This window comes from Equus caballus, chromosome 14 (genome assembly GCF_041296265.1).
Source record: "Equus caballus isolate H_3958 breed thoroughbred chromosome 14, TB-T2T, whole genome shotgun sequence".
Classification (NCBI taxonomy): Eukaryota; Metazoa; Chordata; class Mammalia; order Perissodactyla; family Equidae; genus Equus; species Equus caballus.
This window is the reverse complement of record NC_091697.1, coordinates 28,574,145-28,598,033: the sequence shown is the minus strand read 5'-3', so window position 1 is coordinate 28,598,033 and position 23,889 is coordinate 28,574,145. Positions and strand designations below refer to the sequence as shown.

Sequence of the window (23,889 nt, the reverse complement as noted above, 5' to 3'; positions counted from 1 at the left end):
CAGCCCTTTCCTTCTCTGGTGCTCTGTTTGGGCTGAATGGGGCCTTTCCATCAGGGACGGCCCCCTGACACAGGACTGCGCCACCCAGGCCATGAGGCACTGGTCAGAGCTGTAGCTGAGCACCAGAAGAAAAGAAAGAGGCTATAATTTGACTCATTCCTTCATCCTTCCTTCTTTTTTCTCCACCATTCTGAAATGTGGAGAAAGGCTGCAGCTTGCTACAATAGGGACCAGATCTGAGAAATACTGCAGACCGGCCATCAGCCCTGCAAAGCCAGCAATACCATACGTGGTCAGTAATAAAAAATACAAGTCCTTTCTTCAGGGCATAAATGGTTCAGTAGATGCTAAGACAGGGGAGAAGGGAGCAAGCTGAAGGTCCAAAGTGCCCAAGACTTAGAGACAATTAAGTAAATCTCTTCCCATCTCCTTCTAAACACCGGAGGATGCCAGATCTGGACCATCCCCCACCCCTCCACCCCTGGGCTGTTGGCAAAGCAGCTCCAGTCAGAGCAGGCAGGATGAGCTGGGACGGAGCATGCCCTTGTTTCTGCCTCCGACAGACCTAATTGCTGCTCATCCCTCATGCCACTGGTTATGGGAGCCAGGGATGCAGCGCGGAGGAGGACGTTTGGGCAGGGCCTTTGGGGAAGGCACAGAAAAGAGACTGTGCTGCAGTCTGGCTGTGCTGGCCTATTTCTCCTGATTCAGGCAGCATCGGGAGGTGCAGAGCTTTGAGGTGGGCGATGCCCTCCAATTTCTCACAAGATTTCATTCTGCCATTTAAGCAAATGTGCAAAGAAATGAGTCAAATAGAATTTTCCTCTGTATTTGCTAGGGCATATATAAACCAGGGCAGGGGTCCTTGTTCCCTCCCCAGGTGAGTGTATCCTGGAGCCTGGTGCTCCTTTGCTTATGGCAGAGTGGAGAAGAGATCCTGGGATCAAAGAGCAGCTCTGCCACTTGCTAAGCTACGTGACCTTTGGTGCATTACTTAATGTCTCTGAACCTCGCTTGCTAGATCTGTAAAATGGGGATGATAAGAGAGCCTGTCCCACAGGAGTGAGTGGGAATACATGGGAATAATTTGAGTATAGCACTTATAACAGGTCCGGACACACAGGGACAGCTTAACTCATAGCAGCTATCGTCAGTATTATTATTTTGTGTCATCAACATCAATTGTTTTGTCTATGCAAATGGGACAGTTCTGAATCCAAGTTCCATTTCTGCAAGACCTCAGAGATGCTCTGGAGACTGCCTATATTAATGGCTGTGCCGTGTCACTTAGTCACTATGCCCTTCTGCAGACAGAATTTGAAGGTGGAGAAGATCTAAGGTTGGCGACTTTGCCTGCATATGTTGAGCTGATACTGCCTTCCAGAGCTGCCACTCCAAAGAGCTAGGGAACTGGAGTGTCCTGGGAGATCCTCATCATTTTCCCCAGATCCATGGACACTGATGCTGTTACTAAGATCAGGTTTATTAATTATAAAACACAGTATAATATATAATAATATTTATTAATATCTCTTATTAAAGATTTTATTTTTCTCCCAAAGCCGCCCAGTACATAGTTGTGTATTTTCAGTTGTGGGTCCTTCTAGTTGTGGCATGTGGGACACCACCTCAGCGTGGCCTGATGAGCTGTGCCATGTCCACACCCAGGATTCAAACTAGAGGAACCCTGGGCTGCCAAAGCAGAGCGTGCAAATTTAACCACTGGGCCACAGGGCTGGCCCCTATTAATACCTATTATGTGCCAAGAATTATGCTAGGCTCTTAATAGATGTATTCTCATTTGCTGCTCCTAACAACCATATGAGAGGAGTAAAATTACTGTACCCATTTTACAAATGAAGAAACAGAATCAGAAAGCAAATATGTAACTTTTCAGTGGTCGCACAGCTAGTAAGTGGCTAAGCAGGGGTTCAAAGCTGAACCACCAGCCAGGCCATCTGCAATAGACGCTCCTTAGTTCTAAACAGAGGCTGTTATTCTTGAAAATCCTCACCTCTGATTCCTTTTGGCTCCCATTCAAGGTCAAATTTGAACAGGATGTTGTGGGGCCAGTTTTTATCAACCAGAGACTGCAAAGTCTCTGCCAACACCATCCCCACTTCCAGCATCTTCAAATTGCTGTCAGGACGTGACTTGCTCCAAAGACGTGGTTCAGGAGAAGAAGGCAGAGAGTTTGTGGTTAATTCATCATCCTAGGGTCTGAGGGGTTGAAATTTTTAAGGACCAACAATTGGCATGCCATCTTCAAGAATGAGTGAATTATTAGCAGACAGGCCTCTACTTTTATTTTTGCCTTCATACATTTTATCATCATTTTTAATCACCAGGAAAAATCGCTGTGGACAATAGAGCAAGACGAGGCTGTCTTAGTTTATCCCTGCCCTCCCACCCTCATCATCCACCTCCCCCACTTGGCAAGGGTAGACCCAGCCTAAATGCTTCCCCCAGCTGTTTGTTTAGGAAGAGTGCAAAACAATAGTCAGTTCTTAAGAATTTTCTTCCTTAGCTCCAAAGAAAATTCTTTCTTTACACATTACTTAAAATGTGGGTGTTAGCTGTTTCCACATGCTGTTGGAGCACCGCTAGTCTAGTCAACTCAAGAGTTGATACTCAAGATTTTATAGTCCTCGAGTGTAACTTTTTTGGAATATACATTGTTACCTAACAAAGAATCATGGCTTTATTTTTCTTAAGACTCCACTGTCAACCAGTTGGCAAAATTTTTGGCAACTGCCCCACCACAAATCTAAAAACACAGAAGCAAAAGAATGATTTTTATTCAAGTAAACAAGACCAAACAAGCAAACAGGACAAATTAAGTGCTCATTCAAAGACTTAATTTTTAAATATACAGGAAGCACCTTCTCTATAAATTCACTTGTCTTTGCAAGGAGTCTTACCTGTCCCACCCTAGCTTTTAACAGAGAACCACTATGCAGTGCCTTCTTCCTAGAACTAAAAACCACACAATACCTAAAAATAAATTCCAGGTTCTCACCTCAAGGTAAATCAGATACAATATAATAGGTTAGCCCTGCAATTTTAATGACAGTTGCCTTCTGCCTGTTAATGGCATACTTATTAGGTTGATACTGTGTAAGCATTGATGTTACATAGTTATTTGTGGCTCAGTTGCATTATGTGATTTCATATTCATGTAATGGAAGAGCCCAATAATATGCACATTAATTAAGCCCAATAAATGTGTTGAACTTAGAGTAGACCGGAAGTTTCCTCCTTCAAGCTGAGTTATTCATTTCTGTTTCACCATAGTTTGAAGACATCAGTTGCCTTCAAGAAGGGTTTTTCATGTAGTTTGGCGTCTTGGAAAGAAGCAGCAAGGTGTGTTGCTGACCACTGTTTGCATTTTTGAAATGGAAAACCATCCCATCAGGCAAAGGCATTGGATGACTGTAATGAAAACAGATAAACACAAAAAGCTCTTGAGGTCATTAGTTGTGGCAGAGGTGTTGTTATATTAGAGGCTTGTGGCCCTCAGAGAATGCTCAGGTAGCCCAGGTTAAACCAGCAGTCAAAATCACAAACACCTACCAACTGGTGACATAAATGCGTACATCCAGCCAGAGTAAGATAACAGGGATTGTTCCAGTTGATGGAAAGCCAGAAAAACCCAACCAATGGCATTCAGCTCTATCCAACTGTCGCCATGGTGGAATACAGACTCAGTATTTTCGTTTTGTTTTTGTTTTCAAAAGAAGTCAGAAATCTGAAACACTATCTAAAATCTCACCTTCAGATTTTAGTACTATTCAGCTCGGGGGCTGCCAGTTTGTGCCGTAGATAGATGAATCTGGGTACTCCCTCTCCTCAAGTCTGGGCTCTTTGAGAGCTGCAGTTGAGTCTTATCCATCCCTTCATTCCCAAATGACCCAAGCAATGCTCCAAGCACGTGCTTTTGAGGAACTTGCCAGCCATCAGGCAGTATGGTTAGCACTTTGCATGTATCCTTCCACTCTTTCACAGTAGCCTCAATGGGTAGTTACTGCTGTTGTCACCATTTGGCAGATGAGGACACTGAGAATTAAAGAAATGAGGTCGCAGGCCCAGGTTCACACTGCTCGAAGGTGGCAGACCCAATCCCCAAACCCAGTTCTTTAGATTTTATCTCCTAACCACTGGCTAAATGCCCCTCCCAGGGCTCCACGTCTCTCTGCATATCCCCCAGTGGTAGCATTTACCACTCTGTATTGTAACTGCCTTTCCCTCCTATCTCCTGCACCTAGTTGAAAGACACGACTGTTGGATAGATAGATAAATGAGCAAATACAGTCAGTGTCAGAGTGGAAATGAGTAACAATAAGAAGGAGACGTCTTCCCATACTGAGGATGCTGGATAGTTTTTGTTGTTGTTACTATCAGTAATTTGACTGACTTGCAGTCAAATAGCATGTTGCTTTATAGGAGGGCAGGGTGAGTGGAGAATTAAGTATTCTTTCATCTTCCTCTGCTCTTCTTTCTCCATCTCCCCCAAGAGAAGCTCTAGGCCTTCTCTTTAGGAGAAATGGAAAGAGAGCTTGACATTCTTCTAATTAACTGGACAACTCACCCTCCACTTTATTTGGAACATACCACATAGCACCCCGGCTGGTGGTTCCATTTCCCCCTCAGCACCGCACCTGGATATGGCCAGCAGAAAGGCAGCCACAGGAATTCCACCCACACAGAACACAGACGGACAAAGAAGGGCCACACAAGCTGAGGAGGCGAAGAAAGCTTAGCTCAGGGTGAATAGATAGGAAGCAGGAGGATTCTGGTATCTCATTTCATGAATTAAATCCTTCACACGGCCTCTTTGTACTTGGGGAGAGTGTGTGGTCTGGCAAGCTGGAGGATGGGGGCTGAGGGAGATGGAAAGTTCGGGCTTAGGGCTGAGGAGGGTGGGTGCTGACTTGTACACTGATTCATCTCGTCTTCCCGAGGCAAGTCTCATAATTACTTAACTAATGGAGAATAATGACACTACTCGGATGGGCGTTGAGAGAGGGGGAAAGGAAGGCATGAGAATTCATTAACCGTGTGTGAGGGGCTTGGATAGCATCTCTGAAGGATCATTATTACATCATTTCACCCCCTCTTCTCACCTCTTTCCACTAATACGAGACAGACAAATGTTAAATAACTCTATAATAATACATTACTAGACACACAACAATGCCAGAAAATATAATAGCCTGCTACGGCTATGAAACTCCCTCAAAGATATATTTAAAATGTCACTGGTGCATAATGTAAAATGCGAATTACAGGTTCATTTGGAGGACGCGATTTAAAATCTATACAACTGTACAGTGGCATTTCCCACTGAGTTTTAGTTTTAGTTGTCTTTTTCTGAACACCAAAAAAAAAAAAAACACAAAAAAATCATCCCCTAAGTAATTTCAGCCCAGAGATGCAAACTTCAAGGAACCACTTTTCTCCCTATTTTTCCTTCCTGTTTTCGTTGGTCATGATGCTCTCCAAACCTAGTATCTTCTTGACATGTTGTCTTTCTTTCAGAACACTTCTGCAGGCTTCGCAGGAGCCACAGAATGTAGATTACACCTTTTGGAGATGTAGCCTGGCCACATAAGGAGACAAGTAGTTGAAATTTGTGTCAAATTGCTTGTTTAAATGACTTGAGCCAACTTCTTAAAGCCAGGACAGCAGGGGCCAAGGATTTTCAAAGTTGGCCAGGACCAAAATGACAAGGCTCTGCAGGCACCTGGTGAGCTGCCAACCCCGACTGGAGGCTTCAAAAAATAAACTTTCTCAAAGGACACAAATTAAAAGTCATGTTTCAGCAGCCATTAAAACCAAATTATAGGCTTACGTTGCATAGTGAACTACTTTCGTTTCATTATGCTTAAACTATTTCGTTTCGTGGATTGAGAATGGGTTGCTAGGAAAACCCTGTGTGGAGTTGTCATCTGTGGTCATAGGTACTAGAGGATACGTACAGAGGTGTAGCCCTCCTTTGTGTGTGTTTCCTGCAAGGACAGAGGATTTCAAGACTAGAAAACAGAATGCAATTTGGAATAAGGGTCAGGGTTTGAAAACATCAACCCTAACCTTCTCTAGAGACCGAATCCTCAGGGTTCATCTCTCAGAGAAGAGACATTATCAACTCGCTGATCTGAGCGGGCTCACAGGTGTGTTTTGTTGACTCTCATTAAAAAAAAATTATATATATATGCATATAAGTATACATATATACACACACACAAACACCTACACAAATTGTTTTTGGTTAATTGTGAACATTTTTTAACAAATAGGAAACCGTACCTAAAAGTCTAGATCTTCAGCTTTCCTAGAAAAACTAGAAAATCGGGGCCTTGAGCCCTCATGCCCACACGGCCACATGGGCCTGGATGCGAGTGAGGGCTGCTTCCTACCTCTCCAGGTCACCTCAGCCTGTAACTGGCCAACTGCACTTTCCTGCCGGCCCCTACAGGTATTTAAATATGCTACTCCCTGACTTAGAGTGTACCATGTTCTTATTACCTTTACAAAGAGGAAATATTTTTAAGGAATGTGTGCAGTGTACTGATTTACCAGGAAACAGAATAGGGACTCGTTACAACAGAGATCAGCCTTGAACGTCATGTTACTTTCACTGTCGTATTAAGGTGTTTCAAGTAATTGCACTGGTCAGCCCTCATCAGCCTGGTTTTGCTAACCTAGTTTTTCTTTCTTCGTTTGACGCCTGTGGATAAAGGTCAATCAAAGTGTATTATTTATTGGTAACTGACACTGGGATGCTTTATGCGGTCTTACCTGTATCTCTACTTTGCAGCTGTCAGGTGTTGCCAGCAGCTTAGAGACTTTGGTTCTAGGCTCTCCTCTGCAGGTTTGCAGAGTGTCTGAAGCTGTAACCTGCAGCTGCTCATGGCCGTTTCTCCTTCTTTTTTCAGGCCCTCCAAACCACCACAGCCAGTCGACTCTGAGGCCCCCTCTGCCACCCCCTCACAACCACACGCTGTCCCATCACCACTCGTCAGCCAACTCCCTTAACAGGAATTCGCTGACCAATCGGCGGAGTCAGATCCACGCGCCAGCTCCCGCGCCCAATGACCTGGCCACCACGCCAGAGTCCGTTCAGCTTCAGGACAGCTGGGTGCTAAACAGCAACGTGCCTCTGGAGACCCGGTAAGTCCCATCACCCATCATGCCCATCTCCCTACCTGAGCCACCCACACAGTGCCGCTGGGTAGCTCAGAGTGCTAGTGGGAGAGAAAATCTTGGCATAAATAATAGGATGAGTTTACCACCTCCTTGTTTTTCCCTTGGTAATTTGACCCTGGACTGTAGGTTGATAGGTATTTCTTTGTTCACATGTGTCTCCTTTTAATGCTTGTTTACTCTCTTAGACAGCTCTTGTGTACCCAACTAATAGAATTAGCATAACATACTTTTACTCAAAGGCTCATGGGAAACGTGCTTATAAGGGTATATTGACTGAGAGCTGCTGATAAATTATGCATTTGGCCTTTCTTGAAGTAATAAATGAAGACTCATTTGAAATTAAGTGTTTGGGGAGACCTTGAGAAACAATCCCTGATTCCAGACTGACAGAAGTATAATTTTAATTTATATTTCATCCAACATGGTGTCACTTTAGTCCCTCCTGTACACACTAACAGCTTGATGCCTGGGGCGCAAACAATAGCGTGTAAAAACAAACAAGAAGAAAGGGGCAGCCCTTCTGCTCGGAGGGAAGAGTTTCAAAGTGATCGCCAGGTCTGGCTTTGTTTTGGGTTTGCCTTTGCTTCTGTCCTTTTCTCACCTTTGCTTCCAGTCTTGCAAAACCATGCCCACCATCAGGAAGGTGCGTCTGTCACAGCATGGCTGTCTGGGATGTCATAACTGCAAAGACCGGGAGTAGGTTGGCCAAGTATTGGAATGGCCTTGGTGCCTCCATCCCCAGACACTTTCATGATTTGTCTGCTCCAGTTGTGACTGTTTCCTTGTTCGACAGAACCATGCAGACTAAACAGAGAAAGAGGCTAATTCAGATTGACCCTTCGCAAAGTTCTCACATAGTTTTTAAACTCTAATAACTCAGGTTTGAGGAAATAATACAGAAATAATCTGTAATCTTTCTGGTAATGGCCAGTGAATTTTCGGCTCTTAGAAGAAAACAGTTTTGCAAGCCATAGCATTTGATGTTGTTTCTTGACTATAATATGTTTTGGGTTCTTTAATAAGATCTTGAACATTAATATGTTGTGCACCATTGTCACTGTAGTCACTCTAAACTGTAATAAATTTTATTTCCTGATAATTATAGGTTATTTTTAACCATGCCTACATTCTTAATCTCTAAAGCTTAAAATATGTAAAATCAATAGAAACTATACGCATATAATAGATATATTTAATGTCTGCACTGATATAGTAACCCACTAATAAACAGCTTTGCTGGAAAGTTTCCAGGCTGAAAGCTCACTAATCCACCAGGCTTGACTTGGGATATTGTCATAGTTGATGGTGATCTTTAAGGCTGGGTAAGACTTTCTTTTTCCTCCCAATAATTATGAACTGCCATAGAGTTTGCTGGGCACTAGTCAGCCTATTTTTATATTAACAGACTATTGTTTGAAAAATAGTTTCTGGACATAAAGGCTCATAGAGTGGACTAGATGAAGAAGGAAGAGGAGGAGAAATGCAGTAGCTACTGTAGAAAAAGGAGAAAGAGAAGGAAAGAAGAGGAACAGCATCACCATTGACAACGAGTTTTTATTGTGCACTTTGTATATGCCCAATATGAATGCTTTACATGCACCGTCTCGTTCAAGCCTGAAAGCAATCAATCCGCTGAGGTAGGAAGGGACCGTCATTATCACCGTTTTAAAGACGCAGAATCTAGATGCAGAGGGGTGAAGTCACTTCCAAGGGGTCTGGGGTTTCAGGGAGATGGTAAATTATGAGCCACACTGGATGGAACGCTGATGGTTCCCACACACAGAATAAGGTGGTGAGATATCTGATGGGGCAATAGCCACAAACCTACACTTATTGCCCGAACGTTGCATTGACAGAGCAAGATCCATCAGAGTGTCTGCTCCTCACAAAGCCTCCCCTAGGTGATAAGAACATGTATGCCATGTATACAAATCTTCCTTCTCCCAGCTTCTGATGCAACCAGTTGGTTTTCTAGGAGATTTATTGTGAACAACCATTTGTAGTAAAGTGTTCCCTGGACGAGGATCTCGTAGAGAGGACCAGCAAAGCCAAGCATATCGCCTTCCTGTTTTCCTGACGTAAGCTCTCCTAGAACTTTTTTCTGATCTTTAGAGTCTTTATTGGATATCTGACATTTCTCCAAGGATTAGGGCTTCTCAGATGCTTTTGGAGGCAAGTTAAAGACAAAGCTTGGGGAATAGACAGGATTGCCAAAAGCTAAAGCCTATTAGGAAAAAAACAAGAACAACATCTGCATGTTCTTTGATCAGTACGTTCAAGGGCCAAAGATTAGAGAAAGTAAGCCCCCTGGGATGCGGCCATCACCAGAAGTCAAACACGGGGTGCAGAAGTCAGCATATATTTGAAACTCTATTCATAGAACTGAACACATATGACTTGGCTGTACAACTGATCTCATATACGAAACTTCAGCAGTAATGAATAGAATTGTTGAGCTTTACGTTTCTTTTGTAAATATTATCCATTCTCTGTCTTATTGGAAAATATTTACTGAGTCTCCCATGTATGCCAAGCACTATGTTGGGTACTGGGGAGATAAGGATTAAAATATGTGTCCTGTCCTTAAAGCTTATACAGTCTAAAGGAGGACATAGGCACATAAACAAAAGCATAGTGCAGTATATACAATAATGGAAGTGTAAAAGTTAAAGTGATTGTATAATGGAAGAAGTGATTAACTCTCCAGGAAAAGTTTCACAGCTGAGGGGCTGTTTAAGCTGGGTGTGGAAGGATGAGTAAGAGTTTACCTAATAGATATGTGGAAAAAAGTCAAAGACTATAGCATGTTGTTTCCATTCTCTACTGATTTTTCATGTAGTCTTGGAAACTGTCGAACTGAACAAATTCACTTGTTCAAATGCCAAAACATTGTGAGAGTAATAGTGTTAGTTTCTCATGCGCAAGAGAAAGTGTAGGTATGGGACCTCTTCTTTTAGGGGTATTATGCCATACTAGGGTTCCCATTCCTATCTTTCATACTGAATAAGAGCTGATTAATCACATCCAGGAGAGTAACACTGAAGGCAAAACATTCTGGAGGTTGATCATGATGCAGTCATCAATTTTGAAAATGCAGTGGAAATTTACCAACAGCTTCACCACCTCTGCTCTCGTTAATGCAGACTTCTGGGTGTGATGGAAGGATTTCCTAACTCTGGGAGGTGATGAGCCACCCCCGGAGACTCCACGCCAAGTCCAGTGTGTTTCTTTAGACCAGTGGGGAACAAGCCCTTGCCTCTCTGCATTGCTTTTTGATATTCCCATCAGTCTTAATGAGGCATGTTCGATCTTTGGACTACGCTTTTCCATTTTTTTTCTATGACAAGTAGAATCAGAGGTGCTGATTAAGGAGGCAGAGCCAAAAAACTGGGCCGGATGAATTTGGAATTTAACACAAGACAAAAAGGCATATGAGGAAAGTTCAGTATCAGTGTTAGTCATATAAAAGAACAATGCATATAAACTTCTACTATTAAAAGCAGTCAATTTATGTATAAGCCGTAATATAATACAAGTAAAACCAAACATAAGGAAGAGGAATTAATTGCAAGCGGTCTGTACTGTCTTTTCTGACGTGGTGTGTAACATAATCATTCTGCCCACCATCTTTCTCTCAGCCTGTTCTTAGGAGGTCCTAGCACAAAGTCCACGTGCAATTCTTGGTTGATATCTCCTATCTATTCCTTCCTCTCCTGAGAGCAAGAAGGTCAGGTATCTTCCTGGCCAGCTGCTGCTGTGGGAGTTTCTGAAGTCAGCTTCTTTTGTCAAAAACCATAGAAAGTACCTCGACGACAGAACCTAACCTTCCTTCCATTATGCAGTTTGCTGAAGAAAGCTTCTCTCTCTGAATCTCTCCCGGCAGCAGGTGACTAAAGAGAATCCCTAAGCAAGACAAAATTTCCCTCTCAGTTTACTTTCGCCCTGAAATACCAGAAGCCCTCATTTTAACCATCAAGATCCTCGAGCTACAAACAAATTTGCACGTTGCTTTTTAAAATGGTCATCTATTATTCATTCAAGAAACATCTATGAGAACCTACCACGTGCCAGGCACTGGGGATTCAGCAATGAAGACGAAAAGCAAAGTCCTTGCCTTTATGCAGATTCCAGGCTGGATGTAGACAGAAAGAGAACAAACGATTAGAGAAATACCCCTACAATGACAAATGTAGCAAGTGCCACGTGAGGCAGAGAGAAGCCAGACTCGTGAGAAATTAGCATTTAAGCTGAGCCCTAAGGATGAGCAGGTGTTAATTAGACTTAAAGAATGTTCTAAGTGGTGAAAACAATGACCCACTGAGGGAAGAAACACTAAGCCAGAAACAGAAAGCAAGCAAGAAGGCAGGCGAGGGCAGGATGGCACAAGGCTTTGGGTTGCGTTGAAGATTTTGTGCTCTACCCCAAGAGCAGTGAAAAGTCACTGAAGTCTTTTAAACAGGAGAATGAAATAGTAACATATTGTTTTGTCTTGTTTTTAATTATAGTAGCTGCCGTATGGTGAATAGATGGGGGTAGGGTGGAAGGTAGCAAGACTAAAGGTCCAGTTTGGAGAGTATTGTAATGGTTGAGACGAAAGGTGGTGTGGCTTCCAGTAGGGTCCCTGTAGCTACAGGATCTACAGCTGTTTGCCTTTCTTCTAGGAATCTGGAAAGAAGGTGTATGTTCACAGACGTGAATTAATGATCACGGAGATGTGGGTTAGGCAAGTGTGAGCATTAGAACGAATTTTCTGACCTAGGAGGCTGAGTGGATGATGACGTCATTTAGAAAACAAAAGGTCAGTTTTGGGCATGTTCAATCTGTGATGCAAAGAGAATTAAGTGTAACTGTAATTAGCCGGATTTATTTTGACTCTAAAATAATAGATGTAACACAGAAATTCATCCATTTACAAATAATAACATATTTAGTGTAAACAAAGCTCTCAGCAGTTGATTTTTCTCTTCAAAAACAATTTCTCCAGAAACTTGGTTCAATTTAACAGTTATTGTACATGATTATATAGGTATGTGAATAGCAACTTTTCTTTATCAAATGCTTTTTGCTTGACACTGGGTTTTACATATATGATCCCGTTTAATCCCTTTAACTCTTCTGTTAGGTATTTGTTACCATCCCTGTTTTAAATAAAAGGAAACTGAGGCTCGGGAAGATTAAGTTACCTACACGTCTCCAAATAAGTAAGTGGCAGAGCTGAGATTTGAACCTGGGTCGACCTGACTCCAGATCCCATGTTCTTAACCACCACATGCACTGGCCTTTGGGACTGGAAGAACTAAACAAAATAAAACCGTGCTTTTCCAAATGGCAAACAACAAATTAATGTGCCCAGGCCACGGGAATGGTGAAGTCGATGCGTTTTAAGTGACATAAGGCAAGATATAATCTATGGGATGAATTCCAGCCTGTTACTAGTCATAAAGCTAGTCACTGACAAAATCGTAAGGCAAGCAGAGGTAAGGGCCCCTTCTCTGCAGCTCTGTGGGACTGGTGGTAACCTGGGATGGTAAATCTGAGGCCTCGATGCTCTGTGGCGGTGGCAGCATAGGCTATGTGGGAGCCGATTTACAAAGGTCTAATGCTCTGCATATCATCAAATGTGAGAGCAAATTGACATTGCAGAAATAAGAAGCACCGTTACTGTTTTAGCTCCGTGATTTGCAGAATTTTTATCTTCCAAACAGGGCTTTGCCATATTGGTAGGAAAAAGCCAAACAGCTAGGGGTACGGTGGCCCACCCTATGGTCATACTTTGAGTGTCATCATCGTTCCCGTTAGCAGGATGTCATGGGAAGTGCTCTGATAAAGAACTGAGCAGGTCAGGCTTGATGGGGGACATCTAAGGAATCTAATTTTGGTTTCATAATTTCAGAAAACGCACTTTTTGTCTTTAAGATGAAGCAATCTCAGCCTAATCTGGATGCCTTATTGGTAGTGCATACTTAGAAATCAAGACGCGAGACCTTTAGTAAATAAGGTTCTCACGGAGAAGCAATGAGATTGTTGAAACATCCTCACCATGCTGAGCCAGAAGACTATTCCAAACTTGTTCTCAAATTGATTTTTCTACCTAAGGATTAATTTTCTGACAGAATCACTGACAAGCTTGATCTTGAGAATATTAAACCAAGGTAACCTGTTTGCTTTTTTTTCCCTCCATATTTTTAAGTAAGGTTTAAAACTAGAATTCGTTCTGGGTGAACCAAATGCATTCAAGCACTTTTCAAATCAATAGGCAGCTTGATTTCTCCATATTGCAAAACATTATGCCCCCTCGAAATTCTCATCAGAGGCAACATGGAAATTAATGAGACCTTTAGGTTAGCTTTTCAAGCTCAGCCTTATTTTATAGCTTTCCCTTGCCTTTTTGACACCATGATCCCGCCTGGCCACCAGCAGCATTTCACGTTGCAGTGCACTTTAATTTTGTGGTTTTCTTAGTCTTCCTTGGAAACTGGCAGCTTATTAATCTCAATAACAGAGCTGCTCAATAGGCAAGCTCTCCAATGAGAAAGCAGGCTGTGTCTTTTTTTTTTTTTTTTCTTGGCAGCTGGAGACAAGGGGTTGGTTATCGGATAGAAGCAAAGGTGGGGTGATAGAGAAAAAGCCATTAGGAGGGGCATCCTGTACCCCACATCACTCTCTGACAATTGGCAGGAAAATAAAGAGAACCTAGTCTAATCTGCTGCTCTGCAGTTTATGGCTTGTGGTGTTAAACACACTCAAACCCATTAATAAGAAAATAAATAAAGTGTTGCAGCACGTGTGCAAATTACAAGGTACATTAAGAAAGAAACAAGCCTTACATCTTATTTAAGACCACTTCAGCCTGCTCTTGGCGTCCTTTGCTAACTTGGAAGCATCCTTGAAGGTGGAGGTATCCAAGGAGAGGCTGTCCTCTTTAAATTTGGCTCCCACTTGTAAAATTAAGACCTTGTTAAGTTTATTAAAGCTTTGGGGACTTGAACTTCTTACTTGTAAGTTACCACAGCTAAGCCTCTTGGTAGAAAACTTTTTCCCTCCGCAGCCTGGACCGTGGGGACCCAATTGCAGACTGAGGCCCCCTCGTGGTCAGGCTTTGTATGTGCAAGACTCTGCCCTGAGTTGTGTAAATGTCAAAGACTCTCAGTTAAGTTCACAGTTGGAAAACGCCAAATATTTCCATCTCTGTCTGTGCTCTGTCACCCATTGAGGTAATATCAACTGTCATTCCCTTGGGGCATTTCCTGAAGCCTTCCCAGAGGATATTTTATCTGGCTCAGACAGGGAGAGACTTGATGAAGCGCAAGTCTTTTTCTAATTCAGGCTCCTCACTGATCCTTTTCTTTTCACAGAAGCCAGATAAGGCTTTCTCGGTTCTCCCAGGCAGCGGAAGGAGGCTTGCAACTTTTCTGAAGGTTCCTTTGATTTATTAGTCTCAGCCTCACTTACCTTTGTGTGTTGGGATCTTGGTTCCCCGGAATTTGCAATCTGTCACAAAGCGCTCAGCCAGTTGGCTCAACTGGGGCTGTATGCTTTAGATTCTAGGGGAATGTTTAAGCAACTTTTTCCCAGACAGTTTTTTTCCCTCCAAAACCCACTAAACAATTTTGGTCTATTCTGTGAGTCTCGTTTGCAAATATTCATTTTTTTAGAGGTCATGACAATACTAACAAAAGGATCATCTTCAAAATTGCATATTTTTAGATCCCTTGTAGAATCATTTCTTGCTCAGAATAACTGTTTGAGGAGTCAGCAAATGCCTGCAGTTTCTGTCGTCAATACTCTAACTATGCGTGCCTTATGTTGAAAAGAGAATGAATAACACTGCTTTTCTATTTGTTAGATTGTACTGAAATTGTATTTCAATTCGTTAAAGCTTCAGTTGGGTACAAGCGTCCAAAAGTCCATTTCTCAACGCTCAATCCTCCTGTAAAGATGTTGCACACCAATGACATGATGATTACAAGCTTATTTTTTTTTAATTATTTCAACAAATGGATTAAAAATCCTGCACTGAGGAGAAGGTAGAAAATGTTGCTCTTCTTGCATTGGGGTGTGCTTAGATAAGAACTTAAAATGGAAAGCTTAATCTTATGACTTTTTAATCTCTTGTCAACCCAGATCCTCTCTACTGTACTTGGGAACATGGGATAAGAAGACCTCAGGTGACATTAGGGCCATTTAAGCCTTTGGTGGGACCCTGGGGAAACCTACCCCACGCTGGGCACTTCAGTAAAATGAGAGAAGAAATGTAAAAGCCCTTTGGGAATGAGGGCATGCTATGTACACGTGGTTTTGTCTTGTCTTGTACTCAGCTTAGGGCTCTTCCCTCTTGGTATGTTGGTGTCCTACATGGTATACCGAAGGCAGAGGACTACAAAGATCATCTCCAGCTTCCAAACCTCGAACCCACATGAAGAGAAATTGTGGCCTGATCGAAAATCTTTTCACTTCCTAGAAACAATGGGACACTCTTTTTGGTTTTGTTTTTAGATGTCACAGTCTCCTAAATCCCGGCTTTGTGCCAAGCGTTGTACTGGGCACTCTACATTATGTTACTAATTTGAAGCCCTGTGGGATAGAAACCATTGCCCCCTTTCGGCATATCAGGAAGATGAAAGCTGGGAAGATGAAGGGTCTGGGGCAGAATCAAGATTCTGGCAGAGCTGGATTGAAGGACCTAAGTCAGGAATTAGGAGTCTGCCTCTCAGCTTTGCTTTTCTCTGCTTCCCAACATTTCCCATCACTCTTAAGCAGGCCTCCTTTTGTGAGATCTTTGTGGGAACTACAGGCTATATTCTCATAGCTCAGAAACCTAGCAGAAAAAGGATTTCTTCTTCCTGATATTTCAACAACACTCCCTTGATTGAGTTTCACTGAACCCATCAAGGGGCATATGCCCACAATGGACCCAATCTCTGATGCCTGGAGAACGGGCCATGTTGATTAGCTAGACCTGGATGACATGCCCACATAGAGCCTGATAGCGGGAAGAAGGACGTGACCATAACCAAACACCATGATATTAGGAGACCATAAAATGGATGCCTACCAGGAGAAAAAAAAAAAAGACAATCAAGGTCAACTTCAATGCTAGTTTAGCCTCAGCCCAGCTGCTTTCTCTTATTGCCTGATTATAGTGATTTTCTCCTCTGGGCACACAGTGTCCTGGCCAGGGAGGGCGAATTTCAGGGCACTAGGTTATCTCACTTGCCTGGGCACAGAAGGGGGTTTACAGCTGATTCCAATATGAAATAGAAAGAATAAGTTCCGCTGACTGATTCCCATCCCCTTCTGATTCATCACCCTCCCTGGTTCACTTCTCAAACGGCCCACAACTTTACCTTTGAGTTCACTGTGGCCACTTAATGCATTTTAACTTTTATTAGTCTCCTGGTGTCTGTTTTAAGCTATCATCTTCTTTCCTGCAAAACTGCTTGGATTCCGCATTTTCTAATTAAACCATGCTCATTTATTGTCTTACTAACCAGTGCTCTTTATGAGGGCTCATGATGAGAAAGTTAACTCAAAACAACTCGATACATTTCCAATCTCCTGAAAATGGCTTGAGAAGCAGTTTTACCTTTATAAAGTTGAAGTACTTTGGAGAATTTTTGGTTTTGCTTTTTTAATAAAACCGTGAACGGGAAACATCTAACTCCATGCTCCAAGCTCCTGTTCTTAGCCATGCATTTTTACCCTCTTTGTGGTGAAACTCTTACGGTGGACATATGTAGGGTCAGTCAGTTCCATAATGGACCATAATATATGTAACACCAGACTATTTCCACATTTAATTAAAACCAAAAGTTTTGTCCTAAAATGCGACATGTCTTAAGGTCAATAATTACGCCCACCGGTATTTCCACACTCCAGTGAATTAATTTGATATTACTAGAAGAAGTAAGGCTCACTGTAGGAGGGAGAAAAGGGAGCGCACACCCATTTAAACCCACCTAGAATTTCGTTATAACAGACTGTGTGGCGTTGGCCCTGGTGTGAGGACGAGATGGGCCGGACATACTCAGCGTGTGTCTGGGTATACTTTGTTTTCTGAGTTTTCAACCTTGTTGGCCTTCTCAGGAAATATGAAGTTGGCGTTAAGATGGGGACTTCTTCATGTCCCGCCTATGAGGTGCATCTTCAGTTTCAGTTTGAGGAAAACGAAGTGTAGAATTCTCTACATAGCTAAAGCCAAAGGGCTATTTCAGGCACAGAGGGAGAGGGAGGAAGAAAGAAGAGGAGGAAGGAAGGGGGAGGAAGGGAAAGAGAGAGAAAGGGAGAAAGAAGAAAATGTCTGATGCTGAGGATACAGAAATAAGTACATGCTGTCTTCTGTTTAGTTAGTCCCTTGATTCTGACCACTACGTCAGAAGGCAGACCAAGAGAAGAAATCAAGGTCATCAAGATTTAGGTTGACCTGATCATTGAAGACAAGGGGAAATCATTTGACAGCACAGAGACAGAATTTTCAAACTGGAGCCTATGTTAAGATCACCAACTAAAATAGTCCAATGACTGTGTTACAGACAATGAGAGGGAGGCCCAGATGACTCATCAAGGCCTCCCACTCTGAATGTCCAAGCAGGGCTGGAAGGCATGACTTTCCTCAGCACACCTCACTGTTTCCTGCATGACTGAAGGAAAACTTCATTGCCCATTCATCTTGCACAGAATCTTTATCTCCATTTCCTTCTGCAAAGGAATGATCAAGAATTTCAGACAAAGAATTAGAGCGCATATTGCAACAGATTTAGTCTTTCCAGTTATTTTGTTACAAAATGGATACATTCTCTTGGTAAAAAATATTCAACAATTAGAAAGATAGAAAGTAGAAAGTAATATTTTCTGCCCCTCCAATCCTGTTCTCAAGAAAATCTTGCTTGAAGCTTTATTATTTTAGGCTTCTGGAAATGTTTATGGATGTCTGAGCATTTTTTTTTTAAAGTTTAATATAAATGGCATTGTATTATACATACCATTTGGGAACTTCCTTTTGTAACTTCATGAGATATTGTGGAAATCGTTTCAGGTAATTTCACGTAGACCTACCTCATTCTTTTTTAAAGTCTGTGTAATATTCCCTAATGCCATAATTTATTTAACCAATCCCTTTTTATGGACATTTAGATTGCTTTCAGGTTTCTGCTATTACAAACAAAACTGTAGTGAAGAGAGACTCTTGTGTGTATATCTTTCTTTGCGTACTTACATGATTATATTCAAAAGTTAAATTCCTGAAAGTGAAATTGCTAGATCAAAGGGTATGTATAATGTGCATTTTGAATTTTGATAGATTATGCCAAATTAGGCCCATCTCAATGTGAATGTTACAATCTCTCTTTATTCCTCCTTCTTTAATGGCCTGAATTTCTTTTACGCTTTTGAAATAAGAGCCCTGAAGTTTCTGGTGTTGGATTTTAGACAAAGAATTGGAAGGATTTTTTTCCCCAGGAATAATGTATAAATAATTCTCGAATACTCTAGAAACTCAACTCCCCTTCTTACATGCCAGGTGTGGCATGAGAAACAGGTATAGCTGTGGGGAAAATCTCACTCCCTCACTTCCTTGCTTCTAGCTCTAGGGCCCTTTCTCTTGATTCCCAAACTGCTGCAGTGTGGCCTGCGTGATTCAAGACACCTAACCTTCGCTGCCTTTTGTTTTCTCATTTGTAATTTGGCAATGTGTAAATTTGCCTCTTCTCCCTGACTACCTTGCCTCTATCTACCTAATGGGGATATTATAAGAATGTCTAAGGCAACTTAGTCAAGTTTCTGAGTCCCCAAGAGAAAAGCCCAGTGCAGCAGTGTTATTGCTCTAACTATTACAAGAGAGCATTATGATCAAGAGCTTGGAAATCCCACGAGGAAGACAGCCTCTTTCGTGAAATAAGTATGTGAGGGCTCTGTCAATAAGAGGCCCTCCGGCCAAACTTATGTAGTTTCTTTATCTGAGACTCTAATTTTATGCTAAATAAGGATTTTTGTATTTCCCACCTCCTGTTGGTAATCCCATTACCAGCTGTGTTCATAGGACTTCAGCTTAACTCAGCCGACGTTTATGCAGGTCTTATTAGGGACTGAGCGCGGTGCTAGGCGCTGAGGGTAATGGATGGAAAAAACTTGGCCCTTGTTCTCTAGGAGTCACAGTCTAGTGGGAGAAAGAGAGCCGAGCAAGTAATTTGTATTAATATAGATCGTTGTAAGATAGACATAAGCTTGGGGGACTATATGGGAATATGGGGGGTGATGCGGAACATGAATACCTAACCGGTCAGGGAAGCTTGGCTGATAGGAATAGTGTTTGAGTCCCATTTTGATGCAAAAGTGAGAGTTACTCCATCAAAAGGGTATTCCAGGCAGAGGCAAGAGATTAAGAAAAGCAAGAGTGTGCAAGCATTCTGGATCTTCTGGGCTGGGACTCAGGAGATAATGCTGAAGAGGGCGAGCAGCCCATGTCAGGGATACCTTCAAGGCCCAGTCAAGCCCCTGTGGTTTGTTGTGTGTGGGATGGGGAGCCTGCAAAGGGATTTGTGCAAAGGTGTGTTATGGTCACATTTACAGGGAGGAGGAGGAAAGACCTTGGTTGACCTATGAGAAGGACAAGAGCTAAAAGTTTGCTGCAATTAACCAAAGGATCCCATGTTGAAGAAAGGAAAGGAGGAAGGAGGGAGAGTGGGAGAGAGGGAGGGAGCATGGACTAAAGGGAAAGAGATACATACTTAAGGTAGGCAGTCTATGGGATCCATTGTATCTCCATAATGGTAAAAGCCAACATTTATTGGGGGTCTACTGAGTGTCAGGTATGTGCAAAGCCCCTCATTAATCCACGCAATATCCCTCTGAAATATTTTCATCATTTTCCATACAAGGAAACTGAGATTCAACAAGCAAGTCATTTGCCCAAGGCTGCATAGGTTACAGGTTGGGCAACCAGGCTCTGAACCCCACATGCCGCCCAGAGTTCACCCATTAACCACTGCCTTGTCCAGCATCCTAGAATGAGCAGATGATCTCCCAATCTGACCGTGACCCTGAACTTCCCCCTTCTTCTTTGCTCCTGCTCTCTCCATCCACTACTCATCCCCTCCTCTCCGCTGCCCTCGCAGAATGCAGACCTTGCTGTTTTTCTTTAAAGATTGGCCCTGAGCTAACATCTGTTGCCAATCTTTTTTTCCTTCTTCTCCCCAAAGCCCCCCAGTACATAGTTGTGTATTCTAGTTGTAGGTCCTTCTGGCTCTGCTATGTGGGAAGCCACCTCAGCATGGCTTGATAAGTGATGCCACGTCCACGCCCAGGATCCGAACCAACGAAACCCTGGGCCACCAATGCAGAGTGCACAAACTTAACCACTTGGCCGTGGGGGTGGACTCCAGCCTTTTTTATATAACCACTTAACCTCTTGTCGAGCAAAGCCTAAGAGCCAGAAAGGATCCCAGTTCAAGTCCAAGCCTCTGAGATGTCTGTAAAGACAGCCTCCCCCACCAGACTCTCCTTTAGGTTTTGTTTAATTCTGCCACTTGCAAAGAAAATGCCTGAAGGCAGACACCTGCCTTTTAGTCTAACATGCCACCTCCCTGTCAGGCAGCTTTCAATTTACCATACCTCGGCATGTCCAACTGCATCTTCGTCAAGACTTCCAAGATGGCAGTGACAAGCTTTTCGGGTACTTAAGGCAAACATGCATGACAGTTTTCCTTGACACTTGCATTTTTAAAAAGCCTTGCCTGGGGCCCTAGGAAAGCCAGCATTTAAGAAACCAGGAGCCTTTCAAGGAAGCCAAGGTTTCCGAGCCTGCTTCCCTGGGACTAGTTTTGTGACAAGGAAGCTGCACGATTTGCTTGAGAGTATATTAAGTGCCATGGCAATCTTTACGTGTTGATGCTAAATGATGGCTGCCTTTTTTAATGGCATTTTTTGATGACTGAAATGTATGGATCTGTTCTATGCATTGTCAGTGGGTATGTGGCTGGCCTACAAACACACTTAAATGGCACACTTCTGCAAAACATTAATCTCTGAGTGTCCAACAGATATATGTAGGCAGGCAGACATGTCACAGGGGTTGCTGTAAAGCTTAATTAATCTCCCTGAAGAGCTTTTATATCATTTCATGAAGAGTGCTAAATAAGAAGAAAATATTGTACCTATGGATATTATATATGTAAAGAAATGTAGATAAATACACTAAGTCTTCTCATATTTGCTTATACCTCAAAGGGTCTGCTGTAAATTCAAACGGGAAAATACATTGTATTAAAGATAACCATCTTTTATTTGAGGGTTAAAAAAAGGAACGGAGCCCCAAACTTAAATGTCAGAAATCTCTACTCACTGTTGATGTGGAAGATACAAATCTGTAATACACAAAAATGACTAGCGGTTTTCTTTCTTTTTCTTTTTTTTGTTCTTTTTTTTCCCCTCTCTCCTCTGCCGGTCCCTGAATCTCTGATAGTTTTGAGGACTTAGAATTGTTGTTAGGTATGCAAGAATTCAGATAAATCAGTTTTGTTTTCCTTTCTAGGCCTTGAAGAAATCCCATAAAATTCGTCCCTTTTAATTTTTATAGCATAAATTTGCCTTCCTTCTTCTTTTTCTCCTTCTTCCCTCCATCCCTCCCTTTACCCAGTGACTATGTCTTGAGAACATACAAAAATGTGGGAAGTAGCCACTTGAGGGTTTTTTTGGTTTGTTCGTTTTTCATTTCTTTCTGGGGATTAGTGCACTCATTCAGAAATAGAGGGAAATGAATTCGAACTTCATTTCTCAAAGATGTACCCCATGGAACCCCAGTTTTAAGACTGGGAACGTGGGTTGGTTAAAATTTACGTGGTCAAATAAGTACACAGGATGATAAATACTGTATAGGGAGTACTAGGATATTTAAGATATTAAAGTCTTGTGAAGATACACAGTAATTTCCTTAATTTTGTCAACTCCAGTATTCCCCAAATATCATGGAACACTTTCTATCCCTAAAGACAGTAATACACAAATACACTTGGTGACCCAAAGAATATACTTTGAGACCTTAAATTTCAGACCCTCTCTGATCTCATGACAGAAGTAGGAAGCTCAGAATTTCTTCAAAACCTTGCTGGAAAAGGACTTCATGATTTTGCTTTCTAAGATAAAACATAATTTCTCTTTCGGCCTACACTTTTGAAATTCATCCTCACCCAGACTTGTTAATCAGATTCTTCAACATCTCGGCCTGGTGAGTAAGAGTATTTATAATACAGTGCTCAGAATATGTACTAACAATAAAACTTTTTTATAAAAATGTCACGGATAGATAGCTTTCTTAGAATAGAAACCCTAGTAGACGCTAACTAAAACCTCTTTGCTGAAATGAGAGCCTGTTGATTTGGGTGTGTTAAAACATTTTGTAAGACATGAAGTGTTCTTACTCTTTTTGTGGTTACTGCTACCTGGCTCTTTGCTGATGTTTCTTGTTCTTGCAATTCATTAAAAGTTTTCAAAAACAAGCTCATGACATGGGTAGGATGCAAGGGGACTGGCAAAATATTTAAGGCCAACCAGAATGTGACCCTGCTAGTTCAATGTTGATCATCATTTTCTACATTTATAAAACAGCTAAAGGTTCCTCAAAAGGTTTAACGTCGAATTACCATCTGACCCAGCAATTCCTCTCCCAGGTGTATCTCCAAAAGAGTTAAAAACAGGGCCTCAAATACTTGTACACAAAAACCCAGAGTAGCCAAAGGCTGGAAACATCCACATGGCCATCAGGAGATGAATGGATAAACAAAATGTGGTACAAAAATATACAATGGGATAGTATTCAGCCATAAACAAGAATGAAGTAATAATAAATGCTGTGACAGAGATAAACTGGAAAATATGTGAAGTGAAAGAAGCCAACCATAAAAGGTCCCATGTTATATGACTCTGTATATATGAAATACCCGGAATAGGGAAATCCATAGAGACGGAAATCAGATTAGTGGTTACCAGGAACTGGGAGTAGGACAACAGAGGAACGGGAGTCACTGCTTAATGGGTACAGGGTTTTCTTTTAGGGTGATTAAAATGTTTTGGAACAAAATAGAGGTGGCGGTTGTGCAACATTGTGAATGCACTAAATGCCACCGAATTGTACACTTTAAAAGGGTTAATTTTATCTTATGTGAATTTCACTTCAACAGAAAAAATTTTAATTAATTAACTAATTAACTAATTAATTAAAAGAGAATAGCTAGAGGATCAGTGTGTACCCCTCAGTATGAAAAGTCTACTCAACAGAGAGACAAGATAGTTAGGCTGGAAAATCCTACTCTTGTTCTAGCCTTTTCCAAGGAAAATGCTAGGGAAAAAAATGTCTGTTCCTGAAGCATGCTTTGAATGGTAAACTTTGAAGGCACTACACAAAATACCAGGACATGTGATTTGACTAATACTGGTAAATGGATCCGAGTGTGTAATATGTCAACATCTGGAAGATGGTTAACATCATCCCGGTTCATCCTCATGGTAAATGCAACTCTGCGGGCTTTCCTGAAGTCACTGAAGCACTAAAGATAAGTAAATAAAGAAAGTGTATCAGGCAGGACTCTTTTGTTGCCGAGGTGGGGGAAAAAAGGAGAAAGATAAATGGATTCTTCTTTGGGTGAAGGAGGGTAAACCTAAGATTTTTCAGAGACGAAAACCATTCTTTTA

General features: G+C 42.0%; 1 protein-coding gene across 29 annotated transcripts in view; it reads left to right on the top strand.

Moving 5' to 3' along the window:
* TENM2 (teneurin transmembrane protein 2) overlaps positions 1-23,889 on the top strand; it is a 3,416,041-nt gene that overhangs the window by 3,129,079 nt on the left and 263,073 nt on the right. For all 29 annotated transcript variants that reach the window (XM_070232931.1, XM_070232936.1, XM_070232935.1 and 26 more), the window contains one exon: positions 6,936-7,170. In XM_070232931.1, coding sequence (XP_070089032.1) covers positions 6,936-7,170 — 235 coding nt within the window. The remainder of the gene's footprint in view (positions 1-6,935; positions 7,171-23,889) is intronic.